General features: G+C 34.1%; 2 protein-coding genes and 1 pseudogene across 4 annotated transcripts; all 3 read right to left on the reverse strand.

Moving 5' to 3' along the window:
* Window positions 1-664: 664 nt before the first annotated feature.
* LOC128157860 (uncharacterized) lies at window positions 665-2,653 on the reverse strand (annotated as a pseudogene).
* Window positions 2,654-14,298: 11,645 nt separating this feature from the next.
* On the reverse strand, window positions 14,299-16,976 carry LOC128157861 (uncharacterized). Its single transcript, XM_052820517.1, has 2 exons — window positions 16,919-16,976; window positions 14,299-15,973 (listed from the first exon to the last, which is right to left on the reverse strand). The coding sequence occupies exon 2, from the start codon at window positions 15,964-15,966 to the stop codon at window positions 14,299-14,301; it is 1,668 nt and encodes a 555-aa protein (XP_052676477.1). The 5' UTR covers window positions 15,967-15,973; window positions 16,919-16,976.
* Window positions 16,977-19,704: 2,728 nt separating this feature from the next.
* On the reverse strand, window positions 19,705-22,285 carry LOC128160297 (uncharacterized). Of its 3 annotated transcripts, XM_052823588.1 has the most exons (3): window positions 22,217-22,285; window positions 21,954-21,993; window positions 19,705-21,753 (listed from the first exon to the last, which is right to left on the reverse strand). In XM_052823588.1, exon 3 carries the CDS (start codon window positions 21,744-21,746, stop codon window positions 20,085-20,087), a length of 1,662 nt encoding a protein of 553 aa, XP_052679548.1. In that variant the 5' UTR covers window positions 21,747-21,753; window positions 21,954-21,993; window positions 22,217-22,285; the 3' UTR covers window positions 19,705-20,084. The 3 variants fall into 3 exon arrangements, with proteins under 3 accessions (XP_052679548.1, XP_052679549.1, XP_052679550.1); XM_052823589.1 differs by lacking the exon at window positions 21,954-21,993 and having other exon boundaries at window positions 22,217-22,278; XM_052823590.1 differs by lacking the exon at window positions 21,954-21,993 and having other exon boundaries at window positions 22,212-22,264.
* Between the last annotated feature and the right edge of the window lie 5,279 nt (window positions 22,286-27,564).

Below are 27,564 nucleotides of genomic sequence, written 5' to 3' on the forward strand. Positions count from 1 at the left end.
CGCGATTTTTTGTGTATTTCTAAAAAATGTACTCAGGTAAAATCATCAGACAATGAAAAAAAATCAAATATTTTTTACTAAGGGCGGTGAAATCGGTGAAAAGGGGAACCTACAAAATCAACGAAATTTGGGTCACCGCGAATATTAATGATTTCACAGTTGCTATCATGCGCCTGCGTTTGTGCCCCTGAGGATAATTATGCTCAAGGTCAATTCATTTATAAGCACACTCTACACATTTAAACAATCCTTTAATAACAAAACATTCTTCAATCTTCATTCAGAGATCAATCAAACAAATCATGATAATTATAGTACATGACAATTGCTCAATCGTATTTAAGTTATCTTAAATTTTTTACAGTCCTGGCCTCAGGATCATGAGGCAATTTCAGACTATAGTCAAAATTTCTATAAGTTATAAAATAATTGTTTTTCTTAATATGACAATTTAAATTTGTGATTGAAAGCATTACATCAAGACACTTTAAAAAGCATACCAATTTTGTCAGTTTTTTCAATCAGGAGACATTAAGGCAGAGTACAAGTTTTGACTTAAATAATATATCTATTGATTACTCATATTTAAAACAAATACTATCACTTAGCTATATTTTTATAAAGTTTTAACACAGTGTGGTGAATAACATAATTTTACGATCATTCACAAAACATTGTAAATACAAAATTTTTTCCAGTAGTCCAGAACCAGAACCTTTTCCCCTGTTGGGTGAAGAACTACATTGTATGACTGTGTAATCCCTGGTAAATCAATGTCCCGACTCTCGCCTCCCCTGCGTCTAATCTGTCTCAGTTTGTTCCCCATGTTGGAAATTAAAATATTGTCTTGTAAATCAAATGCTAAACCACGTGGACTACATGTGGGGAGAGCCTTCTTATAAACATTTTCATTGTATTGGTCTACTACTACCACTTCTTCATCTTTAATAATTGCATGATGGTTGGAATGAAATGAAGACGAAATAAATGGTTCGTTTCCAGCCTTACTGCAATTTGAAGTGTGCTTGACTGAAAAATCAGGCGTACAAATCATTCTTTCGGAATCACTCTTTGAGAATATCAATGTTGAGCTGCGTGAAATTGCTTTCATATATCTTTTGAGTTGAAAAGTTTCCATCTTCTTCAACATCACGCTATCAGAGATTTCGATCTGATAATGATTGACATGAGTTTTAAAAGAAACGTACACTTTATCCATGTTCTGTCCCGAGTGACAAAGGCCAAACGGAGTGGTGGAACATGGATAAGTGTGAACACATCTTGCGATAGAGTCGGTAATGTCATAAATCTGCAGAGATGGCGGATTTTCAATGGATAAAAGTACTTTGTTATCATCGATAAACAAGCCGTAATAAACCTTCATAGATAGATTACTTTCAGAAAGTTTTTCAAATCTAACTGACATCCAGTCTTTCTGTGACATGATATCTCTTCTGCGCAGTGTATCACTTCTGTGCAATTTGGAAGCAAATTCTTTCAGTGTGGTTAATGTTGTATCAGATTTTTCAAGGACCTCAACATTTTGAAAGTTCTGATTCTCAAGAATTGGACGAAGGAAATCTGCATCAGGTTGGGTGTAATCGTGCACAATATTCCATATCTTCAAATCACGCAGACGTTTGACATGATCCAAGATTTGATGACGTACCTTGTGTCTAGTTACAAAGATTTGTCTGGTTGTTCCGTTTTCCAGAACTCTTTGTAGCATAGTTTTCGCCTCTTGTACTGTTATGGCAAGTCGTTTTACTTCATCAGATGCTGTTTCAATCTTTCCAACTGCGTCAGAATGATTATGTTCGAATTGCTTCATCCATTGGTTGTGGGCTTTGTCTAGAAGTGACTTTATTTCTTCTACCTTTGTTTCAGTGCTTGTAAAAATGTCCTTCTTTTTCGTACTGAGGTTTGCAAGCGTATCCTTGTATTCGTTCTGTTTATCGTCAAGTTTCTTTAGAAAGTCTTTGAAGAACTCGGGTGTTGTTTTATGACAGCTTTCATCGGTCTCTTTTGCTACATCTTCAATGGACTCCACCTGTTTACAAGTTCTATGCTTGGTAGCAAAGCATATGCTGCAGCATAATTGATCATGGTCCTGGCAAAAGACCTCTAGATACTTCCCCTTATGCACCAAACACGGTTCATCTATTTCTACGTCATTTTTCAAATCTACTTTATCTGCGAGACTTACAATTTTATGCTCCTGTAGTACTCGCACATAAGAATGAATGAACTTGCAATCATCACAAATTGTTTCAGTACAAGTTTTACACCAATGCTTTGCTAGAACAGTTTTATCATTTCGCTGACAAAACATGCAATACTGGTTTTCACTTTAATCCGAGTCTATAGACATACTCAGAATCAGTTTATCTTCTGGTAAACTACAGGCCCATTCTTCACTGGAGGCGTCATCACTTGGAGCTTGGATAGACTTCCTACATACGGGACACTGGATAGTTTTAGGAGAATTATCACCGCTACACGCCACCGTACTTGATATGTAGGTCTGAATGCAGGATTTACAAAACGTATGATAACATGGCAAGTACTTGGGATTCCTTACCTCCTCCAGACATATAGGACACCAGAATTTGTCATCGGAACCTGGAAGATTTTCCAGTTTAGATTCGGCCATTTCTGGATGATATTGAAACTTAAACACTTTCTACAATATGGATGACGTGATAATCTAATCTTCACTTTCGGTATGAAAAATGTAAATTTACTGTCCGTAAACTACATTATACAACCGAAAACCTTGTTTATCGACTGTTAAACTACTGTAAGCTATTTTGTGAATGTGGCGTGTCATTCATATTAACCTCCTTAAGACGAAGAGCTCTGTACTATGATACAAAATTTAAACGAAGCTAAAAATTATTTTTCATAACTGAATGATAGTTTATAGCTAAAGAAAAAAATTGAAAACAAAAATTTAAGGAGGATCTGGAGATTAATTGTTGATCACCCAGCCTCCTCAATGCATGCTTTACTGCCTTTTTTTTTTTTTTACCATAAACTACATGTATTATTTAGCGGAAAAACAATCAAAATATGTAAGGTTTTAAACTTTCTAGAAATATGAAAAATTATTGAAATTTCAATAGAAAGTAAAATAGGATACCTTTTATTAACGTGACAAATTTGAAGTTAATGACGTGATTTGTTCATTCCTTGTAAGCTAACACACTTTCCTTGTAAACTAACACACATTCTAACTTTAAAGTTGGAAATTTCAAAACTGAAGTTGGAATAATCAACTTTAAATTTGAAAATTCTGAGATTAAAGTTGGAGATTCCAAGATTTAAATTGGAAAAATCAACTTTAAGGTTGAAAAATCCGATATTAACCCAACTTTAAAGTTGGAATTTTAAAGAAGAAAAATTACAATGTGCCATTAATACGCTTCCGTAAAATTTCCATTTGACTCTTCAAGCGATACGGGTAAAAGTCTTTTCAACGTTAGGGAATAATCCCGCATTTTTGCAATATCCTCTTTCTATGATATAACAGAAATAAATTGTAAAATCAGATGGGTTTTTTTTAAATTAAGAGATTCAAATAACAGTGTAACTTAACAGAGAACATGAAAAACAAGGTGTGCTTTTTCTATTTTTTACTTTTTAATCAATAAATTCAACGTTGCGATTAACGATCTCTGATTCTCACAATATTCCTTAATTCTAAATTATCCGGATTTTTTTTACTTGTATCATAATTCTGGCTTTTATATTGACAAATTTAATTATCTTATAGTGTTAATATAACAATAATTTATTCAAGTATTCAACGAAATGCTTGGCTTTCTAGTGGTTGCACGGGAATCTATTACATATAGATGAGAGAGTTCGAGCCACCGATGCACTTTTTTTTTTAATTTTGATCTAACGATCAGCTTGTATATTTATTCGATTATACATGTATCCATCGTGGGTAAATTTGCAATACCTAGTAAAATGCATAGAGACCATCACTTTATTTCTTTTTAATACATACATACTAATAAATACAGTGTTTTTGCATATGCGATACAGCTAACTTTATAACACCAGTATCAGCCTCCGGGGCTGATACGGATTCTGCAGGGCTGATATCGATCTACAGGGCTGATACGGATCCGTATCGCACCCCTTGCGGAACCACTCTGGTTTTTACTCTTTCAGAAATGGGCCGTATTATAGTTACTCTTTTCGGAACACCTCTGCTTTTTACAGCTTCGGCGTTTGTGTACATTTGCAGATGATAAAACTAAAATGGATCTCAATGAAAGAACATTCGAATCGCTTGGAAAAAGACTTAGTGAATTGGAATACATGTGTGGACTCAACGACACTGTAAGTGAAAAAAATTGTTAAAAATGAAATTTGAATCATTTATGTTCATAAGAAAAAGGAACTAGGTCTGTTATATCTTGTAAGTATATATATATATATATATATATATATATATATATATATATATATATATATATATATATATATATATATGTTAAAATATTAAAAGTGAAGTTGTTTTATAGCTATAAATGTGATATTTTCTTTGTTATTAAATTTTGTTATTGTTAAACAATATGAAAGGTTATGTGTTCAAATTATCTCTTAAGTTGTTGTTTGTTATAATTTTGTAAAATTTTGTCTTTATACATGTATAATTTTGTTAAAAATGAAATATCATTTATGTTCATACTTCTGTTTAAGTTGTTGTTATTAAACAAACTAATTGTTAATCTAAATTGTTTTTGTTTTCTGTATGTTACTATGTAATTAGTAAGTATGTCATGGAAAGGGTATGTAAGATTCTCTTTTTATTTCATTTATAAAGTTTTGAAGAACAAATAACATTTTAATGATCAGACATATACTTTCGGGTTAAGGTAAAACCTTAAAAGTTGAGTCGAATTTACAATAGCTGCTGTGTTATCACGAATTACAAATACAATATTTTATTATAATATTCAGATACATGTATGCAGTATATGTATATACAGAAAAGGTTTGGTGTGCATTCTTTTGATAAGTTCGTGCTTATGTCTAATAGAAACACAACCAACGCTTTCTGTTTATGTATCTCTCTCTCTCTCTCTCTCTCTCTCTCTCTCTCTCTCTCTCTCTCTCTCTCTCTCTCTCTCTCTCTCTCTCTCTCTCTCTATATATATATATATATACAATGAAAGTTTTGGTATGCATTCTTTTTTTTTAAGTTCTTGCGTAGGTCTAATAGAAACACAACCAAAGCGTTCTGTTTTCATCGCGTCGTCGTCAGCGTTAACTCATTGATAGCTAATGTGCAGTTTTATTAACTTCACATCTATGAGTTTTCCTTTATTTTTGCAATTTAAATCATCGACAAAATCCATTTTGAATCAATTTTTATAGTAGAAATAGTGCGGTAGAATATATTGGAAAATCTTCAAAAGCTACGTCGCTGATGCGTTGAAGCGAGGGGTTATGTATCCTCACTCTTCCTCTCGCCCTTTATCACATCTTTCTAGAACATCTTTGCACTGTTGATTCGATAACCTCGGATCCTATTCTCATTTTCTCTTCATATCTGCAGTTAAACTTTAAAGTCATGATGTTATAATAAAATGATTTAAGTTCAAAACTCATAACTAAAGAGACAACCATTAGGGACCAGTTTAGAGTGAGACTTTCGGAAACCCATGACGCTATATTATAAAAACAACAATATATTTACGTCAAAATGTGAATCACATCCCATATCAACTCTCGACCAATATCAGCTCTCTGGCCTGCCGGTGTAATGAAGAATAATGACCCCCGTAGAATAATGACCGGGGGTCATTTTTCGACATAGAATAATGACCCCCCTTGAAATTACTTAAATTTTCATTCTGTTCAACTGATTTTGAAGTTATAAACACCGAAATTGTAAATAAATCGTTGTTTATAGTTTTTCATATCCGTAGCAAGCACACACAAAACACTCTTACATTGCCACAAATTGATTGTTAAGGGTGTTGTTTACTCTGGGTTTGATTTCTCAAATTCGGATTGTTATACAGTTCAATGTCATGAGTAAAATCTGTTCTAAACACAAAAAGTATTTATGAAATAAATTCTTATTGACATATAACATTCGATATTTCTACTCATTAGGCTCAAACAAAAATAGACTTTTAGCCAAACAGAGGAAATTCGGAATAGATTTTGCAAATTTTGTTTTCCGCTAAAAAAAATTGTCAGTACTCTAATAATATTAAAAGATAAGATTTTATATTTTATTCTGTATAATTTTGCATATTTTCTCATTTTCTCATGGTATTGGTGATACCTCACTTCTTCATTAAAATAATCGTATGGCACGAATTGCACAAATATTGGAAAATGCTTTAAAACGATAAAAGACACCATATCTCAAAATTTTGACCATTGACCTTATATAAATTTTATGCCAACAGAATAAGGTCAATATGAGTAGTTTAATATTACAAGTGTTTTTTGTATTATAATCACATAATTTTTTGTAAAATTGGATCAAAAATTGGTAGGGATTTGAAAACTGATAGGGGAAATTCGGACTGAAATTTTAATGCTTTGTATTTATTTAGTGCCATTACCATTCATAAACTGAATTTCATTTTTTAAAGTGTTTAATTATTTGTAATATTTTCACAATTAAGAAAATATCAATCGTAGTGTAAAGTTTTATGGGATTTTTCATGATTTTTTAAAACTTATTCAATCCCCATTAACTCAAAAAGTAGGTCATTGACCTACTTTTTTGAAAGACAAAAATAACACTACAATCAAAAGTCTATAACATACAATAGTTGGCTTTTCATTATCATCGGTGGAATTTTTTTCATTCTGAGTAAACGTCATCCTTAACAGTTATGTCACTTCTCTCGGCGACATATGGCGAGAATTGACGCAAATAAAGAAAAACAAATGCATGCACATTAGAATATTTAAGACATGAACTCAATGTATATCCAAGTTATACGAGTATAACCTGGGTTGGGGCAATTTACGCTTTATAATCCGCAGAGCGGATTATAAAAAAGCGTACATTACTCCAACCCATTAAGGTTATACGATATTGAGTTCATTCCTTCTAATTTAATTTTCTGTAAGTTGCTGTACAAATGGATTCCGTTTTACTTTTAAAAATGATATTAATCTGTTCAAAATTTAAACGTATCGTCAAGCGGATAAGTACGTTTTTTACGTTGGTGCATTGTGACGTGTCTTGTGACGTGCAAACCAGTTTTTACAAAGAACTATAGGCCTATGTGATATGAGTTGAATTTGGCCCCCAAAATTCGCCATTTTTTAAGTGTTTCGGGAACAATAAAAAGTTACTTATATTTTAGATGAGTTGATATAAAATATATTTTTCATATATTTATTTGATTCACTGGCAGTTTATGACGGCAGAAGTGACGCTATTTTTAGAATTCAATCAAATTCAGTCAAAAATTGACATTTTTTTTTTATCTTTAAACGAATGGGAATCATAGAGAGCATGCTTGAACAAGATACATTTTTTGTCACTTTTCAGTCTTGGCTAGATACATCTTGATTAAAATATTTTGTTTGTTCAAGCATGTGCTCTATGTTTTCTGAAAGAAAAACTGCTTGAAAACAAGCTGTGTTATGCTAAAAATGCAAAAATGGCAGGAAAAGGTTGTCTTTATGATGTCATATTTCTAAATTGTGGGCACTTGAATCAAAATGAATATTATGTTAACACATCACATATATGTCTGTACTAATAAATCAAAGAATTACAGTAAAATGATGATTTTCATTTTAGGGGGCCATTTTAGGCCCATATCATATATAGTCCAAATTAAACTAAATTTTTCTATCCAATCAAATGCTGCGTTACAACCAGTATCAAATTATTGTGTGATACTTGGCGAAAAAAAATCATGAAAGAATAATTGCTGAAATAATATAAGCAATATTCACTGGTGAATGAATTGTCAACCTTAGAATGATACATGTATATGTACATTTTTATGAAAAAAGAATAAGGAGGCACGTAACCTAGGAACATGCATACTTAATTATTTCTGGGGGAAAGTGATTTTTAAAAAATCATTTTACGTTAGTTTTGTTTTCTTCTACATTATACATGAACATTAATATTCAAAACATTTTTTGTTAATGTATTTGTGACCATGAATAACTTTTATTATTCTTTCAGAGCAAGTGTGTGAAGAGTACCTGACTATATTAAATCTTAAATAGATAATAAACACTGATCGATTATAATAAGAAGAGATTTTTTCTAAGAGCTTTGAAAAGGGGTTCGGGCTTATATTAGGGGTTTAAATTCCCCTTGATTTTGATAACACTATCTTTACTGCATCCAAAGTTGTCAATGCTCATACAAAGTATTGATGCATTAATTATCTTGATATTAATTAAACTATGCCGATGATAAAGTAAAATAAAATGTTCTGTTTGAGTACTCTCAGTACTGTGACAATTTTCCTTATTGGCCGTTAGCTTCTACTGGCGTAATGGCTGCTGTTAGTGTCCGCCAACTTCAGTTTGGTTATTATGCCTAACAGTGGAGTAAACTTCTCATCATTTTGGTTTCATCATTAATTCTGGGTGATGCACTTGCATACCCAGCAGTTTGAAGTAGGGGGAATTCGTCAATACAAGTATAATTCATGAACAATATTGAGTCTACTCTTTCATTTACAATAATCAAAATTTTGTTTCATAGTGTATCGTATCTCGAAATCATTTTAATGTGTTGTCACTCGTAATAATGAGATACATGTAAATGAAATCGTTAAGATGACAACCATACCCTGATGCAATACGGACGTCAGTATCTTGTTATAACGGATTGATTTTTATTTTCATTTATTTAAGTTACACCCCTTCTTTCATTCTAAAAAGTTTATTTCAATATAAATAATAATTTCTGTTTATTCTGTAAACTGCAGTAAAAATTACAATATTGTAAAGACTATTTCACAAATTAAAAAAAATATACTGGAAAACTTTAATCTATAAGGGGGTCATTATTCTACAGGGGTCACTTTTCTTCATGTAGAGTGTGCTCATTTTTTATGAAAATGACACTTATTCTTCAGGCAAAGGGGTCATTTTTCTACGTAGAATAATGACCAGGGGGTCATTTTTCTGCGAAGAATAATGACCGGGGAGTCATAATTCTACGTCAAAAAATGACCCCCGGTCATTTTTCTACGGGGGTCATTATTCTTCATTACACCGGCCTTTGGCTGATATATGAGTCTCAAATTGCTTTGGAATGTGATACAGGTTTTGCCATATGTATCATTCCCTATGTATCACATGATGCAACGTCATATGGTAGCATGTACGATACAACATCAATCATCATATAATACAAAATCCTAATATATAAAATGATACAATATCATATTGTTGCATATTATACTTTATTTAAGCACTGTTTCACCACGTGAACTCGCTTTTATAAGAGTAGAAAGATGAATAACTTCATTCTTCTTAAAAGAAATACTTTCAAAGAATTTAATGTAATAATGTTCCCCATGCATATGGGTATTTAAAGAAATATACACTTTATTCACACTCTCTGCCGAGTAACATAGTCCAAATGGAGTGGATGAACATGGTTACAAGTAAACACATTTTGCAATAGAGTCGAATACATCATAAATCTGTAGAGATGGTGGGTATTCTATGGAGAGAAGGACTTTGCTATCCCCCCAGAAATAATTTATAACCAACCACAAATAAAAGCTGAGTTTTTCAATTTTATCTTTCTTCATATCTTTCTTTGCCATGCTTTCTCGTCTGTGATTATGTTATTACTTTAAAATGCAGCAATTATTTCATACAGTTTAGCTCGATCTTTAAGGTAGGAAACGAGTTACACAAAATAGGAATATGAATGCGTTCGGTCAAACATTTATTTACCAGTCTGCATGTATCACAATCGCTAGAGCAAGTGTCGCTTTGATCCGTAAACCGATGTTCACTCTTCTGCACCCCTATGTGTGACGTTATACAGGGTGAAAAAAAAACACTCGTTGTCTGAAGTACATGTACACCATGGATGCTTTGCGCATGTGCGATAATATACCAGTACAGCAAATAAAATATGTCTTGCAATGATCCAGGATTTGTTAAAATATCTATGTCTGGGTGTCAGTTCTTTCATTGGATATTCCATACCAGTGCAGTGGTTGTCATATTTCTACTTCTACTTCTACCAGATTTCGGCCACCATCAATTACTGATGATACTGCCACGCTGGTGCGCATTCAAAATTTTAGTAAATAAAAATAAGTGCTGTTTGTTATACCCCTGTAAAACAGTTACTATATAACTCTATACGAAAAAAAGTCCAGCATTTTGACTGTTGGACTGGAACTGTTAGATTGGAACTGTTAAAATCGACTGTCAAAAAAGACTGTTGACCGGTGACGTCATATTCCGCGAAAACGAGTTATCTTTCTTGTCGTTTGGTATACAAACATGGCTGCCGCTGCTCGGTTTGGCGAAGCTTCAGAAGAGGAAATAAGATCAATTTTGGAAAGTAGAGACAGTAAGAAAATAGTACCAAAAATGTTGTAAAAACTGCAGAAAATGTACTAAATGATTATCTATCAACGCTAGACCTGCCCCTACATCTTTTAAAAGATAAATCATGTGAAGAAATCGTGGAAGTTCTCAGGAAGTTTTATTGCGCTGCGAGGAAGAAAGACGGCTCCATGTATGCAAAAAAGTCGATGATTTCCATAAGGTATGGATTACAGAAATCGTTTGAAAAATCGCACGAAATTGAAATCATTAACGACGCTAGATTTAAACCAGCAAACGACTTTTTCTTCGCAGCCATGGTCCAAATAAAGAAGGAGGGTGTTGGAGAGGTGCAGCATAAGGAAGTAATAAGCGAACAAGACCTGGAAATTTTGCACAAAAACGGTGTGTTTAGTTGTGACAGTCCTAAGTCCCTTCAACAGAAAGTTTTCTTTGAAATAATGTTGTACTTTTGCAACCGAGGAAGAGAAAATCTTCGTGGAATGAAAAAGAGTGACTATGTAATCCGGAAGGACCATGACAGCAGGAGGTATGTCGTATGCACCACTGCAAAGCTAACAAAGAATCATAGAGGTCTGAATTGTAATGATGATGACCAGGATGGAGGAAGGATGTATGAGCAACCCGGTGAGTGCATATAAGCCCTTAATTGTCTATTCATATTTGCTAAGAATTTAATTTAATGTAGAGAAAAACAGTATTTGAATTCATGTCAAGTTTATATATAACAAAATAAATGTGTGCATAATTAAAACTTTCTTTTCTATCTAATTTATCCTAAAATGTATTCCACACATATATATTTAGATGATATATATACAAAATGACAATGCAAATACATGTATTAAAAATTGTGATTCTGTTTAATATTTTGTAGGAAATTCCAATTGTCCAGTTATGAGTTTTGAGAAGTATATCGCCAAGCTAAATGCAGACTGCGACTCTCTATGGCAACGTCCAAAGACAAGCATTGATGATCGTTCACCTGTTTGGTATGACAATATGGTTGTTGGAAAGAATGTCTTAGAAAGTATGATGCAGAGGATTAGCAAAGATGCAGGACTTGCATGTGTGTATACTAATCATTGCATACGAGCCACCTGCATAACCATGCTGGATGAATGTGGCTACGAGTCTCGACACATTATTGGTATTTCTAAACATAAATCAGAAAGCAGCTTAAAACATTATTCCTCCAAATTAAGCAATTCCAAAAAACGCAATATGTCAGATGCCTTAACAACAAAATTATCCGTATGCAAGTCCGCGCCAATTCAACATACACCCCTTCAACAAATTGAGAACAATTTAATGCCAGATTTAGCCTCAAATATGCAAGAACTCCAGGACATTGTCGATGTTGATGACAGAGATTTAGCTGCCATTCTTGACAACCCCATGTTTGGAAATCTTGGAAACTGGAATCAGCATTCCTAATGTTAAAACAGCTAAATCTGTTTTTTCTTTCCATGGCTGCAACATTACAATACACAATAACTAAATTGTATGCATAACTTGCTGTATTTATGAAAAAAGTGCCTGTAAGAATCTTTTGGGTGTTTGATGTTACATGTATTTAATTTTATTAAAGTTTGCTGTTGAAGTTATTTGTTACAAAATGTTAGCTACAAATGTTTTTTAATGTACTCGATTTTTTTAAAACTTGTGCAATTTTTGAAAATGTCTGTGATCATAATTTAATTTCATGTACATTTTTTGTAGTTTTATTTTAAAGTTGTTAACTAATGTTTAACTGTTTATTAATTCTGCTTTTACTTCAAGCTTATAAACATATTTTACATATCTTCACACATTGCAAATGTAATAATTTTAATCACATGTACTGTGATATTTTTTTTTATAATAATTTACCTGATTATTCCACAATTGAACTATTATTTATTCATTATATGTTCCATATAAGTGTTCAAATAAAATCTTGTTAATATTAGTGAGATGAGCGTTTCTTTTTATTAAATATATAATGATAAATTAGTTATACTATACTTATATAAGTAGGGATATAACAGAACCGTTGTTTATGTGTCTCAGGTTACAGTTGAACACTTTATTCTTTGCTCCATATCAAGTGTTTAAGTAAAATCCTGTTAAATTTTAATGAGATCAGTGATTTTTTAATTAAAATAGGAGGGGTATAACAAAACAGTTGTTGACTGTGGCTCGGGCAACAGTTGAACTGTTGGACCGGTTCGCAAACTGTTGCCCTCGGCCTTCGGCCTTGGGCAACAGTTTGCGAGCCGGTCCAACAGATCAACTGTTGCCCTCGACCCCAGTCAACGACTGTATAATAGTACATGTATAAAAAAGGGTGCAAGTGAAAACAACTTAGCGAATATTTCAAGGTTCGGGGATGTAGCGATGTTAGTGGGAAGACCACTCCAGTCCTTGATAGTATGAGGGTAGAAAGAAAGATTCCTTTCATACTTCTGTATTACTCGATGGGGTTTGGAAGTAGTGTACTCCCATGTTTCGGCAAAGTCTTGATGGTGTCACTAGTTTGTCTGATGTTTCAATTTTCACTAGTCCGTTTAGATTTTATACATGAGAGTCAGCCTGACTCGCTTTCTCCTCTCCTCCAGAGTTTGCCAGTCTAGGGAATGAATTATGTCGGTTACCGATCAGGTGTTGTGATATTGATTGGTCACGTATCTGGCGGCCCGACGTTGTACCATCTCGATCTTGTGTTTATCATCCTTCAACTATGGGTCCCAGGTGGTGCTTGCGTATTCTAGTGTAGGTCTTACCATGCAGTGTCTGATAGGCTTTCTCTTTTATATTTGCATATCTGTTTTAGAAAGCTTAAGGTGTTATCAGCTTTCTTGCAGATGTTCGATATGTGCTGGTTCCACTTAATATATGATGTTATTGAAACACCTAGATATTTTGCTGTTGTAACCTGTTCAAGATGATGGCCGTAAAGAGTGTTTTTCTTTCTCTAACATTTCCAGCATTGTCATTTATGTAGTAGAGGAATAGGCTTGATCCTAATACTGACCCCTGAGAGACACCTGGCGCCACTGGTATTGAACTTGAAAATTCGCCCTCGGCTAGCTGCAATAATGTAGCCCTCTCCGATTTTTTTTAAAATATCTGATATATACTGGAGAGGGCTACAATTTCATAGGATCTCCGAAATGGTGCAAAATTAATTTTTTAATGCGGCTGACTTTGGTCTGAAAAGATCGTTTTTTTATCTGACTTCCTTTAGATAAAATGATTTTTTAATTCAGGTTGAATAAGCTAGCCGTATATAAATCAAAATCAGATTAAACACATCAGCATGTATACCAGTCGTTTTTTCCAGCAGCCATGACAGTTCTCGCGTGATTTTACGGGATTTGCTCTTTAAGTTTTAATGGGCTTGATAATGTGACTGTCGGTGTAAATAAGCAATCTTACCTCGTTCTATCACTATCGCTCTGTGATGTTAATCTCTGTGTTCGGATGAATAAAATACATAAATTACATGCGGTACAATAAGCATGGTGCTTTCGCCCTCATAAAGGAGGTGCGTAAAGAAAAGCGTTATAGAAAATGAAAACTTATATGGCGGTAGTAGGGGATGAAAGGGGAATAATGAGTTTTTGTGAAAGAAAAGTGAAACCAAATCACACAGAAAATATTTTCTTTAAGAGATTCTTATATGCACACACAAAAAATAAATAGCAAAATAATTTTAATTTAATTCTTCATTTTCACAAATTTAAAAGTTGATATCTACTTCAAATATTTGATTTTCTTTACATTGCCCTTGGAAAACTCACACACAAAAAGATTGTCATCATTGTCCACACATAAACCAAAAGGATCATTTAGATCACAGTTATCAATGTAACGGAGAAACTGTCCATTCTGATCCAGAATGTGGATACAATGGTTGTTTCTATCTGCTGTCAGGATCCGACTCTGACTGTCTGCTGTGATACCACGGGGTTTAAATGGTTCCTTCTCGGTTACTGAGGGATGGCCGGTGTATCGCCATTTGAGTTTGCCGTCCTTGTTAACCACCACTACTGCACCAGCCTCAAAGTCAGCTACACAGATGTCATGGTTTCTGTTCTCTGTGATGTATTTAATTTTCGTATTACCTGAGTACAGAGGATTACCTTCATCATCAAACAGAATTGTTTGTCTTTCTTTAGATCCCGAGTATCGAACAACTATGGATCGAGTTTCTTCATCATTGACGGTCATCATGGTAACTAGGAGGTCACCAATAGAGGTGACACACAGATTACCAGGCGCCCATCCCTGTAATGTGATCAACTCTTCTGTCTGTCCATTCTTTACTTTATTCACTGTTCCTGTTGTCCTGTCAGAGTAAAGTAGATCTCCATCGCTGTCTACAGCTATATCACCGGGGCGCTCCGCTGATTTTGTTTTGATTGTCTCAAGGAGGAAACCTGCAATGAAGCATTTGATATCATTGGTCATTCCATTCGTCCATATCCTGCCATCACTCAGACAGGTAACACTGCGTAGACGTTTATACCCGGTCTGTATTGTGGTAACAAGCTCTGGCTCACCCAGTAGTTCTCTGACCGAAGTATTTGGTTGGTTTAGTGACAGGACACTTTCTCCTGTAGCAGTAGCTAATGGGGTGATTTGTCCAAACAACCTATACAGTTTCTCGTGGTCTATTGGTTTTGGAATGAATGTTGGCAGAGATATCTGTACCTTAGGTGGAGGCTTGCTGAACTCTCTGATCTTAAAGCTGTATTTAACGGTAGGAGCTACTTCAGTAGATTTTTCAATTTCTTTTAAGACAAGTAACACTTGTTTCATGAGAGCCTGTGTCTGTTTGATTTCATCCAAGTGTTTCTTCAGAATATCTCTGTGTTTTCCTTTTATCTCTTTGATTTCAGTTTTCATTCTGTTTATGATGATGTCGATTTCTCTGTGCCATTGCTCTCCTTCTTTGGACATTGTGATTGTAAGTTTCTCATATCCTCCATCCAGGTTAGCAAGTTCATTTTCCAAGTGCAGTGCAATTTCGTCATATGCAGGGGAAATATGATTTTCTAACTCGTCTGTATCCTTTTTAATGACTTCTTTTTTTGTCTTGTACACTTCTGTAATTTCTACAAATTTATGCCTCGCATGTTGCTCAGATGCTATGCAAGAAGAACAAACAAAAATGTTATTGCAATCTTCGCATTGAAATTTGCATTTTTTGTGTGAATGCGTTTCGCATTTCGGATAAAAGAGGGTTGATCTTCGTTCCTGGAAAGGGACTATTTTATGTTTTTCATAACCACCTGAGATGTGATCTACTACACAGGGCTTACAAAGGTTGACATGACAAAGGTCACAGTAGCTATGTGTTATGGCCGTCTCACAAAGGTCACATCGGGGTACATCCTGGGCACTAGAATGAGGATCCATGGCTGTTCTAAAAAGAAAAATTACAGACATATATATTAGATAAATGAAAAGATAAAATTCTTGTATTTTAAAGAAAAAAACAACAGCATTTTCATACACCGTGTTTTTATCTTAAGATACATGGTCAAACATGCAGAGAAGAGTGGATTTTTGTATGTGTCGAAAATTAAAATGTTTTAATCATAAAATTTAAATATTCTTCGAAGTACAATGTATATCTTATCTGTGAAGCCCTTCTTACAGTCTTTCCTTTTTCACATAATAAAATCAAGTTGACAAAGGCTAAGCTCAAGGTATCACACCGGTAATCGGCCAATCAAAATGAACTTAGAATGAACTTAGTCAATTGTAGTTCCATATATACTTCAGAATTATTATTTTCCTTGACTGCATTTTTACATTTTCCTTTACTCAGTTTTAAAAATGTTTGTACCACTGAGTAGGATATTTCATGTATTTTGTTAGGTGATGATCTTTTTTCACAGGGACTACTTCTTACAGGGCACATGCAGCAGCTTTCTGGGGAGTGTGCAGTCTGTTTACATACAAATGGAAAACACGGGGTTTTGAGGGTAGACCTGTTTGGAGCTAGATATTTTGAGAAAATGCAGTATCGCTTGCCCTTTTATGGTGTTAGCTGATGAGATAGGTAACAAATAACATTTCCTCCGAATATTTTGTCATGAGGAATACAAACTGATTTTTTAGAATTGTTTCCCCTCTATAGTGCTATATAGTGAAAACAATTACCGGTGTGATACCTTATAGCAGCGTATGATTAATATCTTATATAATAGGCCTATAAAGTTCAAAACGAAAGTAGTTCTATTCTTAATTAATATTATATTACATTGTAAAATGTATGACCAAATCGCGTATGTTTCACCATAAGTGTTATCAAAGTAAACCTTTAAAGAATTAATACCTTTAAAATAACAATAAAGTACCTTACTTTAACCTTTAACTGTCTGGTGTGTATGTACCCAAAACATGGCCGATCCTGCTCTGATAGGGGTGTTGCTAAAATGCGGAACGGAAAACGGAACGGAAAGCGGAACGGAATGGAAACTATCATCACGTTAATCGCTTAAAAAGGGTATAGACTGGCCAGAAACGATTTACTTTGTATCTTTTATTTATATCTAATGAATGATTATCAACATGTTGCTATCTTATTAATATTCATATGAATGTATATCAATTATAGCATTGTATTCATTCGGCTTTAGTTGAGTACGAAACGGAAAAATCAAATGTATACGAATTGTGAAACATTAACATGATTAAACGAGCAAATTAGCTATAACTTTTTACTTATTTTTCTTATATGGTATTGCTGGTATATCAGCGTAACGCACGCAGTTAGTGAAAGCGTTTTTTTTTGCGTGTTTTGAGTATTTTTATATTTCAAATATGATGTACATGTATATACTTACATCAAAATTGAATTTTCGGTGTTCTAGATGATCTTTTATCATACAGACGATACAGTATCATTCAGATGGAAGAAAAAAAACCGTAGGACTGACGACATTAAAAATTAAAATACAGTAAACATTAAAATACCTGGTAATTTGTGGAACTAGTAATTTGTGAAACTAGTATTTTTAGCAATGCAATTTTGTTTACGTTTGCATTACTAAGCAGTTGTTTATTCCAGCAGCTATATACATATGATCCGAAAAGAGAGCTCTAGACGCTGCCTGGTTTGATTTTCCGATTATATATTGGGACTATAGTCTGACGATCCCAAAATATTCATGCAGCACATTTGGACGATTTATAATGGTAAATGCTGACATCTTTTCTCCATTTGGAAGTCATTCAGAAGACCTTGCACAATTTTTTAACACTATCATCCGAGTCTGTTGAAATGCAAAACCCCGTAGACTTCTTTAATTTTAGCCGTGTATTTATACCAGCTGATAAACTAGAGAGGACGTTTTAAAGAAAGAATAATGAGAATGTTTAATGCTTCTAAAAGAGAATCGCTTGAACCCTGAGGTATATATAAATATACAGCAAAAAGTGAATCGAGGATATTTTGGGACAGAATATAGTGGTCAATGCATGTACTGTTAATTTTGAGGAAATAAACATTCTTGAATAAATAATCTAATATTGCTAATCTTTCAAAAAAAATTAAAAAGGTACATAAAGTATGTCGTTTTAGCATGATTAACAAATCTATGAGGTAAATAACATTAGATAAGATTTTCCGTTTTCCCTTCCGTTTCGCTTCCCGTTCCGTTTTCCGTTCCGCGTTTTAGCAACACCCGCTCTGATAGTAACCACCAGATCAGAAATAAAATGGAGTTTCTTCCCTCTCATCGCTACTACAACTGTACTGGCAATCCCTCGGTCAACTATAAATCATTTTCCTGCAGAGGAATTAGATGTTAGAAAATTATGAAACGTCGTTTAAATATGTTTTAGGTAATATGTTATGATGTTAAAAAGTAAAATGCTGAAATCATATTGTATGCAAAATTATTTTTTTTTTAAATCTTAATCGATATATGAAAAATAAGTCTTGATATCCAATTTTTTTCCATGTATACTGCCTTGACTGGAGCCTGGATTCTAAAGGGTTCCTTACTGCGAGCGAGTTACCCAACTAGACATTATTTTTTAAAACTCGACACGACAGTAGCATGCCTGACATGCAAAGGGACAAACATCTTGTAAAAATCGCTACTGTATTGCTCGTATGTGTTGGTGACACAAATTGTTGTAAATTCTCTGAAAGGGACGATGACAGCTAACACATATGAGTCTTGTAAATGAAAGGCGTCGAAACCTGGGAGGCTAAAGGGGGGCTTATTCCCCCTCCAACTTTTTATACAAATCTAGACATAACCATAACAATAATCCTTCTCTTTATTTTTTTTTCTTTGTCAAGATTTTTGATATGTTCAGCCCCCCCCCCTTTCAATTAGTTCCAATACCAATAACAAGTATATGCTGACATAACATGCAAAACAACAACAATATGAGATATGTGCCAAAAAAGGTTCATCAAGTCCACCAAGAACATGTTCTACTAATACTTGTAATTCAGGAAACTAACAGATTTTGGCAATACAATCTGTGTTACATCTTAATGTGCCGCACCATCTATTAACTCCAACCTCATGAGCATCCCAGAAAAAACACAAAGTAAGTCGGAATAGCAACCCCAAAGGCACAACCACATCCAAGTATAGAAATGGTAGAGGACTTTCATGTTGTTACAGTTTGTGGAGCGTGTCTATTACCCGGTACAACACGAGGAAGCACATTGATTTAGGGCGATTCCTTTCTCGTCAACTTAAGAAATTCTTTTAAACAATCTTAAGTCAACATAAGGAATTCTTTATTATTAATTTAGGGCGATTCTTTTCTCGTCATCTTAAAAAGTGTTATGTGATTTGCCAGATTAGTTGCATTTTATAAGATAAGATAAACAACAAAGCGATGTTTAATGTTTACTGGGTTCAATGACTCTCCAAAAGACTTAGCAAGTTGGCAATTCACAAACTCGTGGCTACACAACCCTTATTTCATTATGCCTTAATGGGCCGAAAAAGGCCATCGAAATGCATTGAATCATATTTATTTGAACATAGATTTTTAACACTTGAAATGTTAACTACATCACCAGAACTGTACATGTGATCTTGACAATTCATTTTTGTACTTTTTATACCAAAGGATGCATTGAAGCAATCTTTCGTCTTTACATCGCTTGGTTTAATTTTTGTCCATTAAAACGCACTTTCTCCTTTTCAAATATTTTACACCAGCACAGAACAATCTTAGTCACTCTTGATTGTGATTTTATTCAACTTTGTAAACACAATTTTTTTCCCTTTAATCCAGAATCAGAACTTTCTCCCCTGCAGGGTAAAGAACAATACTGCATGACTTTTCGATTCCCGGTAAGTCGATTTAACAGTTCTAAACTTCCCGTTAGATTATCTGCCTCAGTTTGTTAATTTTCACAGAGTCAAAAATATTGTCTTGTAAATCGAATGCCACTCCACGGGGGGAAGCTGCAGGCAGGTCCCTCATAAATCCTATATATTGTTTTGGTTTTCCTTTATTCTATTTACACTATTTCTCATGAATGTTGATGTCTACTTCAAATACTTGATTTTCTTTACATCGCCGTTGTAATATTCGCACACAAACAGATTGTCGTCATTGTCCACACATAAACCAAAAGGGTTATTCAGATCACAGTTATCAATGTATCGGAGAAACTGTCCATCCAGATCCAGAATGTGGATACAGTGGTTGTAATTATCTGCTGTCAGGATACGACTCTGATTGTCTGTTGTGATACCATAGGGTTTATATGATTTGTTCTTTGTTACTGAGGGATAACCAGTGTACCTCCATCTGAGTTCCCCGTGCTGACTAACCACAACTACTGCAAGAGCAACACTGTCGGCGACACAGATGTCATGGTTTCTGTTCTCAGTGATGTATTTTATATAACTATTCCCTGAGTATAGAGGTTTACCTTTATCATCAAATTGAATTGTTTGTTTCTCAGTAGATCCTGAGTAACGGACAATTTTGGATTGAGTTTCATCGTCACTGAACTTTGTAACCAGGAGATCACCAGTAGAGGTGACACACAGCTGAATAGGTCTCCATCCCTGTAATCTAATCAACTCTTCTGTCTGTCCATCCTTTACTTTATTCACTGTTCCTGTTGTCCTGTCAGAGTACAGTAGATCTCCATCACTGTCTACAGCTATATCACTGGGACGCTCACCTGATTTTGTTTTGATTGTCCGGAAGACTGAACCTACAATGAAGCATTTGATATCATTGGTCATTCCATTTGTCCATATCCTGCCATCATTCAGACAGGTAACACTACGTAAATCTTTATACCCAGTCTGTATTGTGGTGACAAGCTTCGGCTCATCCAGTAGTTCTCTGACTGAAGTATTTGGTTGCTTTAGTGACAGATCATTTTCTCCAGAAGCAGTAGCTAACGGTGTGATTTGTCCAAACAACTTATATAGGTTTTCGCGGTCTATTGGTTTTGAAATGAATGTTGGCAGTGATACTTCAACCTTGGGTGGAATCTTGCTTAACTCTTTAATCTTAGAACTGTATTCAGTGGTAGACGATACTTCAGTAGATTTCTCTATTTCTTCTATGGCCAGAAGCGTTTGCTTTATGAGAGACTGTATCTGTTTGATTTCATCTAAGTGTTTCGTTAAAATATCTCTGTATTTCACTTTTATCTCATTGACTTCAGTTTTCATTTTGTTGATGATGAGGTCTATTTCTCTGTGCCATTGCTCTCCTTCTTTGGTAATTGTCAATGTAAGTTTCTCATATCCTCCTTCTAGGTTGGCAAGTTGATTTTCCAATTGGAGTGCAGTTTCTTCGTATGATGGGGAAATATAATTTTCTAACTCTTCCCTATCCTTTTTAATGATTTTTTTCTTTGATTTGTAAACTTCTGTAACTTCTACAAATTTGTGCCTCTCATGTTGTTCAGATGCTATGCAGGAAGAACAAACGAAAACGTTATTGCAATCTGCGCACTGAAATTTGCAATTTTTATGTGAATGCGTTTCGCATTTTGGGTAAATGAGGGTTGACCTTCGTTCCTGGAAAGGGACAATTTTATGTTTGTAATATTCATCAGAGATGTGTTCTCCTATGCATGGCTTACACAGTTTGACATGACAAAAGTCACAGTAGTTCTGTACTATGGCGGTCTCACATAAGTCACATCGGGGTATATCCTGGGCACTAGAATGAGGATCCATGATTTTTCTAAAAAGATTAATTAAAATACTCTTTTTGTATTACATGAAATGATAGAATATGTGTATATTAAAGAAAATCAAACAGCATTTGCAAATATCTTGTTTTTTCTTTATACACAGTCAAACAGTAATGAATAGATATTTGTATGTGTCAAAAATTAAAATGTCATAAAATTTCTTTTATAATTTAAAACTATACTGCAGTACCTTAACTGAGAAACCTTCCTTACAGAGTATTCTCTGTCACCTAATAAAATCAAGTTGATATAGGCTAAACTATAGTAGCGTACTAGTATGTATGATTAGTACATTATTTAGGCCTAAATTCAAAGTGAAAGTAGTTATATTCTTAATAAATAGTATAATGTATGATTAAAACACGTATGTTTACAGCATTAGCTGTTAATCATGTACTAGTAATTTAAACATTTAAGGAATTAATACATTTGATATACAATAAAGTACCTTACTTTAACCTTTAACTGTCTGGTCTGTCTGCATGATGTGTGTGTGCTCAAAACATGGCTGATCCTCACCTGATCAGAAATAAATTATTGTTAGAGTTTCTTCCCTTTCATCGCTGTTAATATCTCTCATTCAGGTGTCACAACAGTATTAATTTCCGCTATATATTCTTACCAAAATTACTCACCTTTAGTCTCACCCAGGCACGTAGCAGCGTTTTTGAAAGTGGGGGGGGGGGGGGGTGGCAAACTCATCCAAAATATCTTGACAAGCAAAAAAAAAAAAAAAAAAAGGAAAATAGGACTTTCCAAAAATCTTCAAAATCCTAATCCTTGGGGGGGGGGGGGGGGGGGGGGGGGGTAGGGTAGGGGGGTATAATATAACTTCAATTTCAGTCCTCATTTCCTTATCTTCATACTAATATTTTACATGCTCCCAAAAAAGTGGAGGGGGGCAACTCCATGATAATTCAATTCTTTATATGTAAATTTTTAAAAAATTTAGTTGCTGCGAGAAAAAGTGGGGGGGGGGGGGCCCTGCCCCCCCCCCCCCCCTGATGCTACGTGCCTGTCACCTCAGTCACTCAAATCGAACTTCTCAGATGTTTCCCGTTCACATCATATAGTACTTTTCTATCTAAACATTTAGGCACCATAAAATACATACATGTACCAGTCCAGCAAGGCATCAGAGTGTTTACATCAAAGTCACATAGGTGCTTTATTGCCAGATAATGGGCATGTTCACTCACTCCTGAAATAAAATTTAGAAAAAATATTTTTAGGGCACACTTTTTTCACTCCAGTTTTGAATGAAAATACATGTTTTGTTTTACACCTCAGAAAAAATCTGGGCACCTACCTCTCTAGTAAACCCCTACAACCAAGGGAAAAACTCTGGAATCATTTGGGGCCCGCCATGTTTTCATCTAGTCACCCCTGCGAATGTTATTGTCATTTAAATTTTAGACCACGTGGTTATGTTTGAACCCTTTCAGTTTCGCAGTTAAAATCGTGCCTCGTGTTTGTAGTCTATTTCATAGATTCTGAATCTTGGTACTCGTAGTCAAATATTAAATCTATTTAATTTATTTATAAAAACGTTTATTGATTTTAATAAACTTTATCTCCATTAACTGGTGGATAACATGAGTTTTAGAATTAAATGTAACAATACAACAAATAGATTTTATCTGCCGTTGCAACAATTTACATGCTTAGTAGAGATCCCCCCTAAGGATTTATTTTCAATCCGCGCCTGGCCTAGTAATAGCATCAATAGTGAAACAAACTATACTATTTTATGCAGAATGTTCCTTGAAAATGACTCGATATACTAAGTTTGTATGCAAAAAAGACCCCCATTATTTTTTTTTAAAAACCTGGTACTGCACACAACACAGGCACGTAGAATCGTTTTTGAAAGTGGGGGGCCAGACTCATCCAAAAAATCTTGACAAGCAAAAAAAAAGGGGGGGGGGGGATTTAAACTTTTCCAAAATCTTCAAAATCCTAATCCGGGGGGGGGGGGGGGGGGCTGGCGTAGTATATAACTTCAATTTCACTCCTCATTTCCTTATTTTCATATCAATTTTTTACATACTCCCAAAAAAGTGGGGGGGGGGGCAACTCCATGTTAATTCAATTTTTTATATGTAAATTTTAAAAAATTTGTTGCTGCGAGAAAAAGTGGGGGGAGGGGCAGGCCCCCCTAATGCTACGTGCCTGCAACAAGCATCAAACACAGCTATGATTTGATTAAGCAACCCAATGTATATATTTTCAACCACTCTACACGTAGTTTAACACGAACGATAACTCTGTTCTGAATATCATCGTTTAATTTAAATAACCGCTAGATGGGGAAATAAAATATACATTTTAAATGATTTTCATGTTTTAACATAAATCAAAGTTTGATATGATATGAAAAACGATCAGTTCTTACGTAGTTTGTGAATATTATCCGAACACACTTGCTTCTAGTCGAAATTTCACAGGAACTGAACAAATCTCGGTGAAGTCTCGTGAACTTTCATTAAAACACCTCTGGATTTATTATATACTTGGCAACAATAAAGAAAACATTCCTAACACATTCGCAGGAGTGCTAGTGAAATACTGTTATGACATGCACCGTGTGTTGACATCAGAGAAGTGTTAATACAAGATTGAGCCGCGCAGAAAAAGGTATGGCTAAGGTGATTGGCTGAATTAATTGCTGAATAATGATTAGTAAATTTATCACTTTAAAATAAATGATGGATTGAAGAAGTACTGCAGAAAGTAAAGAAATAAGAGGGGTTGAAATAGGGGGTGCATGGGTGTCAATTTTTGGACATGGATTTATTTACTGCAGATCGCTGTCAGTTGTAAACAAGCTCAATTTTGACCTATAAACGCCATGGAACCCTATATATTTCTATTGATTTTTTGTGAGTGCTTGGAATGAACTTTCAAATGTGACCAAGGAATTAAATGTCTGTAAGTATAATAGCAAACTAGCCAGGTGGGTTTATGTTAACATTGCGTCCTGTGGGAAATGAATTGGTACTCTTTTCCCTATCAACTTAACCACTCATTTTTCTGGAGATTATAGAATTCAAAAGGAAATTGATATAAGAAAATTACGCAACTTCATTTAAATAGGTTTGGGGAAGTAATTTATGATATCAAAAAGTAAAATGCAATAATTTAGCTTATATTTTTGATTTTAAAAATCTTAGTTTAAGAAATATTTTATTCAAAAACGGAAGCCCTGTTGCTGAGGGTTAAGAATTAATTCTTCGTTCAATAAAGTGTCCATAATCCTAGCGTGATTTTTTTTTCGAACACTTTAAATAAAATCGATAGTAATGAAATAGGTCGGTAGCTATCCGGAGATGTTTTTGGTTTATTTCCATCTTTATATATTGGGACAAAAGAGTCTTGTTTCCAACCAGAGGAAATTTGACCTAGATTTTTAAAATAAACTATAAAACGAGACACATAAGTATTTAGACCAAACGTCTTTTCCATTTTTCATTTTCGTCATTCTGGCAAGTTTTGCCATAAATACAATGATCAACACTGCTTTCTTTGCGATTTGCTGTGAATATTGAAAAAATGATGGCCTCGCATAATATAGAGTTATACAGGCGTACAGTTAGCGCTTTCAATACATAAGACCAGAATTATCAAGAACACTTATTGAATTTTACATTAAAATAAATAAAAGACAACAAATATTTAAATGCAAATGTTCGGCAATTTAATTTTGGGTCAAGGGAGTATTCATTAAATAGGTGAAATTTATTCGCCATTTTCTTTGAATTTTTGATATCAGAAATTCGAATTCTTGATATCAAAAAATCAGTTTCAATTTCTGATATCAAAAAATCATTTTCTGATATCAAAAAATCGAATTTCTGATATCAGAAAATGATTTTTTATATCAGAAAATCGATTTTTTTATATCAGAAAATGGATCGTATTTTCTGATATCAAGAATTCGAATTTCTGATATCAAAAAATCATTTCCTGATATCAGAAATTCGAATTCTTGATATCAAAAAACATTTTCTGATATCAGAAAATATCTCAAAAATATTAAAACGGCGCCCCATATACATGTACATTCTTCAGGCAATTTTATGGAACGCCTGGACTGTCTTATCATGGCATATAACTGAATTCGTTATGTAGCTTGCTTTAATCATTATGTGGTGTCCTTGTATCATTATGTGGTGTGCTTTAATCGTTATGTGGTGTCCTTGAATCATTATGTGGTGTGCTTTAATCGTAATGTGGTGCCCTTATATCATTATGTAGCGTGCTTTTATCGTTATGTGGTATACTTCTTCGATTATGTGATGTGCATTCAGTATTATGGCATGTGCATTTGGTAATATGTGATGTGCATTTGGCATTATGTGATGTGCATATGAATTATGTGATGTGCATTTATCATTACATATGTGATGTGCATTTGGCATTATGTGATGTGCATTCATCATTACATATGTGATGTGTAGTTATCATTATGGCATGCGCATTTATCATTGTGCTTTTCTTTGTATGTTATGTGATTCCGTCTTTACATAATGTGTTTTAAAACATCCCCCCTCCAACTTTTTCATGCAAAGTTAGACATATCTTTCCTCATTTTTTTTTTTTTTGCTTGTCAAGATTTTTGATATGTCCAGCCCCCCTTTCAATTAGCTTCCGACACCACTGATTAGTATATGCTGACATAATATGTAAACAGTATTATGTTCTTTTGCCCATTCAACAAAAAACATGAGATATGTGCCAAAAAAGGTTCATCAAGTCCACCAAGAACATGTTCTACAAATATTTGTAATTCAGGAAACTAACAGAGTTGGCCATACACTCTCTATTACAACTTAATGTTTCCAACTATCTATTAACTCCAACCTCATTAGCATCCCAGGAAACTCAAAGTAAGCCGGAATGGCAACCCCAGAGGCACTACCACATCCAAGTATAATAATGGTAAAATACTTTCCTGTTGTTACATTTTGTGGAGCGTGTCCATTACCCGGTACCCAAGAGGAAGCACATCGATTTAGGGCGATTTTCCTTTCTCGTCAGCATAAGAATTTCTTTTAAAATTTTTTAATTCAACTTCAGAAATTCTTTAAATTTTCTTAATTTAGGGTGATTCTTTTTTCATTAACTTAAAAACTTAACTGATATGTGATTTGCCAGATTAATTGCATTTTATAAGATAAGATAAAAGCTCAACAAAGTGATGTTTAATGTTTACTGGGTTCAACGACTTAGCAAATTGGCACTCCAAAACTTGTGGCTATTAAAACAACCCTTAGAACCGTTTTAATAAGAGCTTAGACTTAAGATTGTTCTGTCAAACAGCATTGCCTGTCTATTCCATTGCTGGCCATTCAGCCATGGCTCTTTAAAATCTACACGATTTGTCTGGCTTTTGAGCTAAGACTACACAATCGGTGTTTATTTTGCTTGAAATTAGCGTCATTTTAAACTTTTTTGATGCAAGAAATAGATAGTCATATCCTACTGAAAGTCTAAGGTCTTGTTAAAATGGTTCTATTTCATTATGCCTTAATGGACTTAAAAAGGCCATCGAAATGCATTGAATCATATTTATTTGATCATAGATTTTTAACACATGAAATGTTTACTACATCAACAGAATTGTACATGTGATCTTGAAAATTCATTTTTTGTCATTTTATGCAAAAAAAAATGCATTGAAGCAATCTTTCATCTTAACATCACTTGGTTAAATTTCTGTCTATTAAGGTAGTCCTATACTCGGCACTAAATGGGCTCAATCATTAAAAGCTTAGCTTTAAATGATAAATATACATTCT

This window comes from Crassostrea angulata, chromosome 8 (assembly GCF_025612915.1).
Source record: "Crassostrea angulata isolate pt1a10 chromosome 8, ASM2561291v2, whole genome shotgun sequence".
NCBI classification, from domain to species: domain Eukaryota; kingdom Metazoa; phylum Mollusca; class Bivalvia; order Ostreida; family Ostreidae; genus Magallana; species Magallana angulata.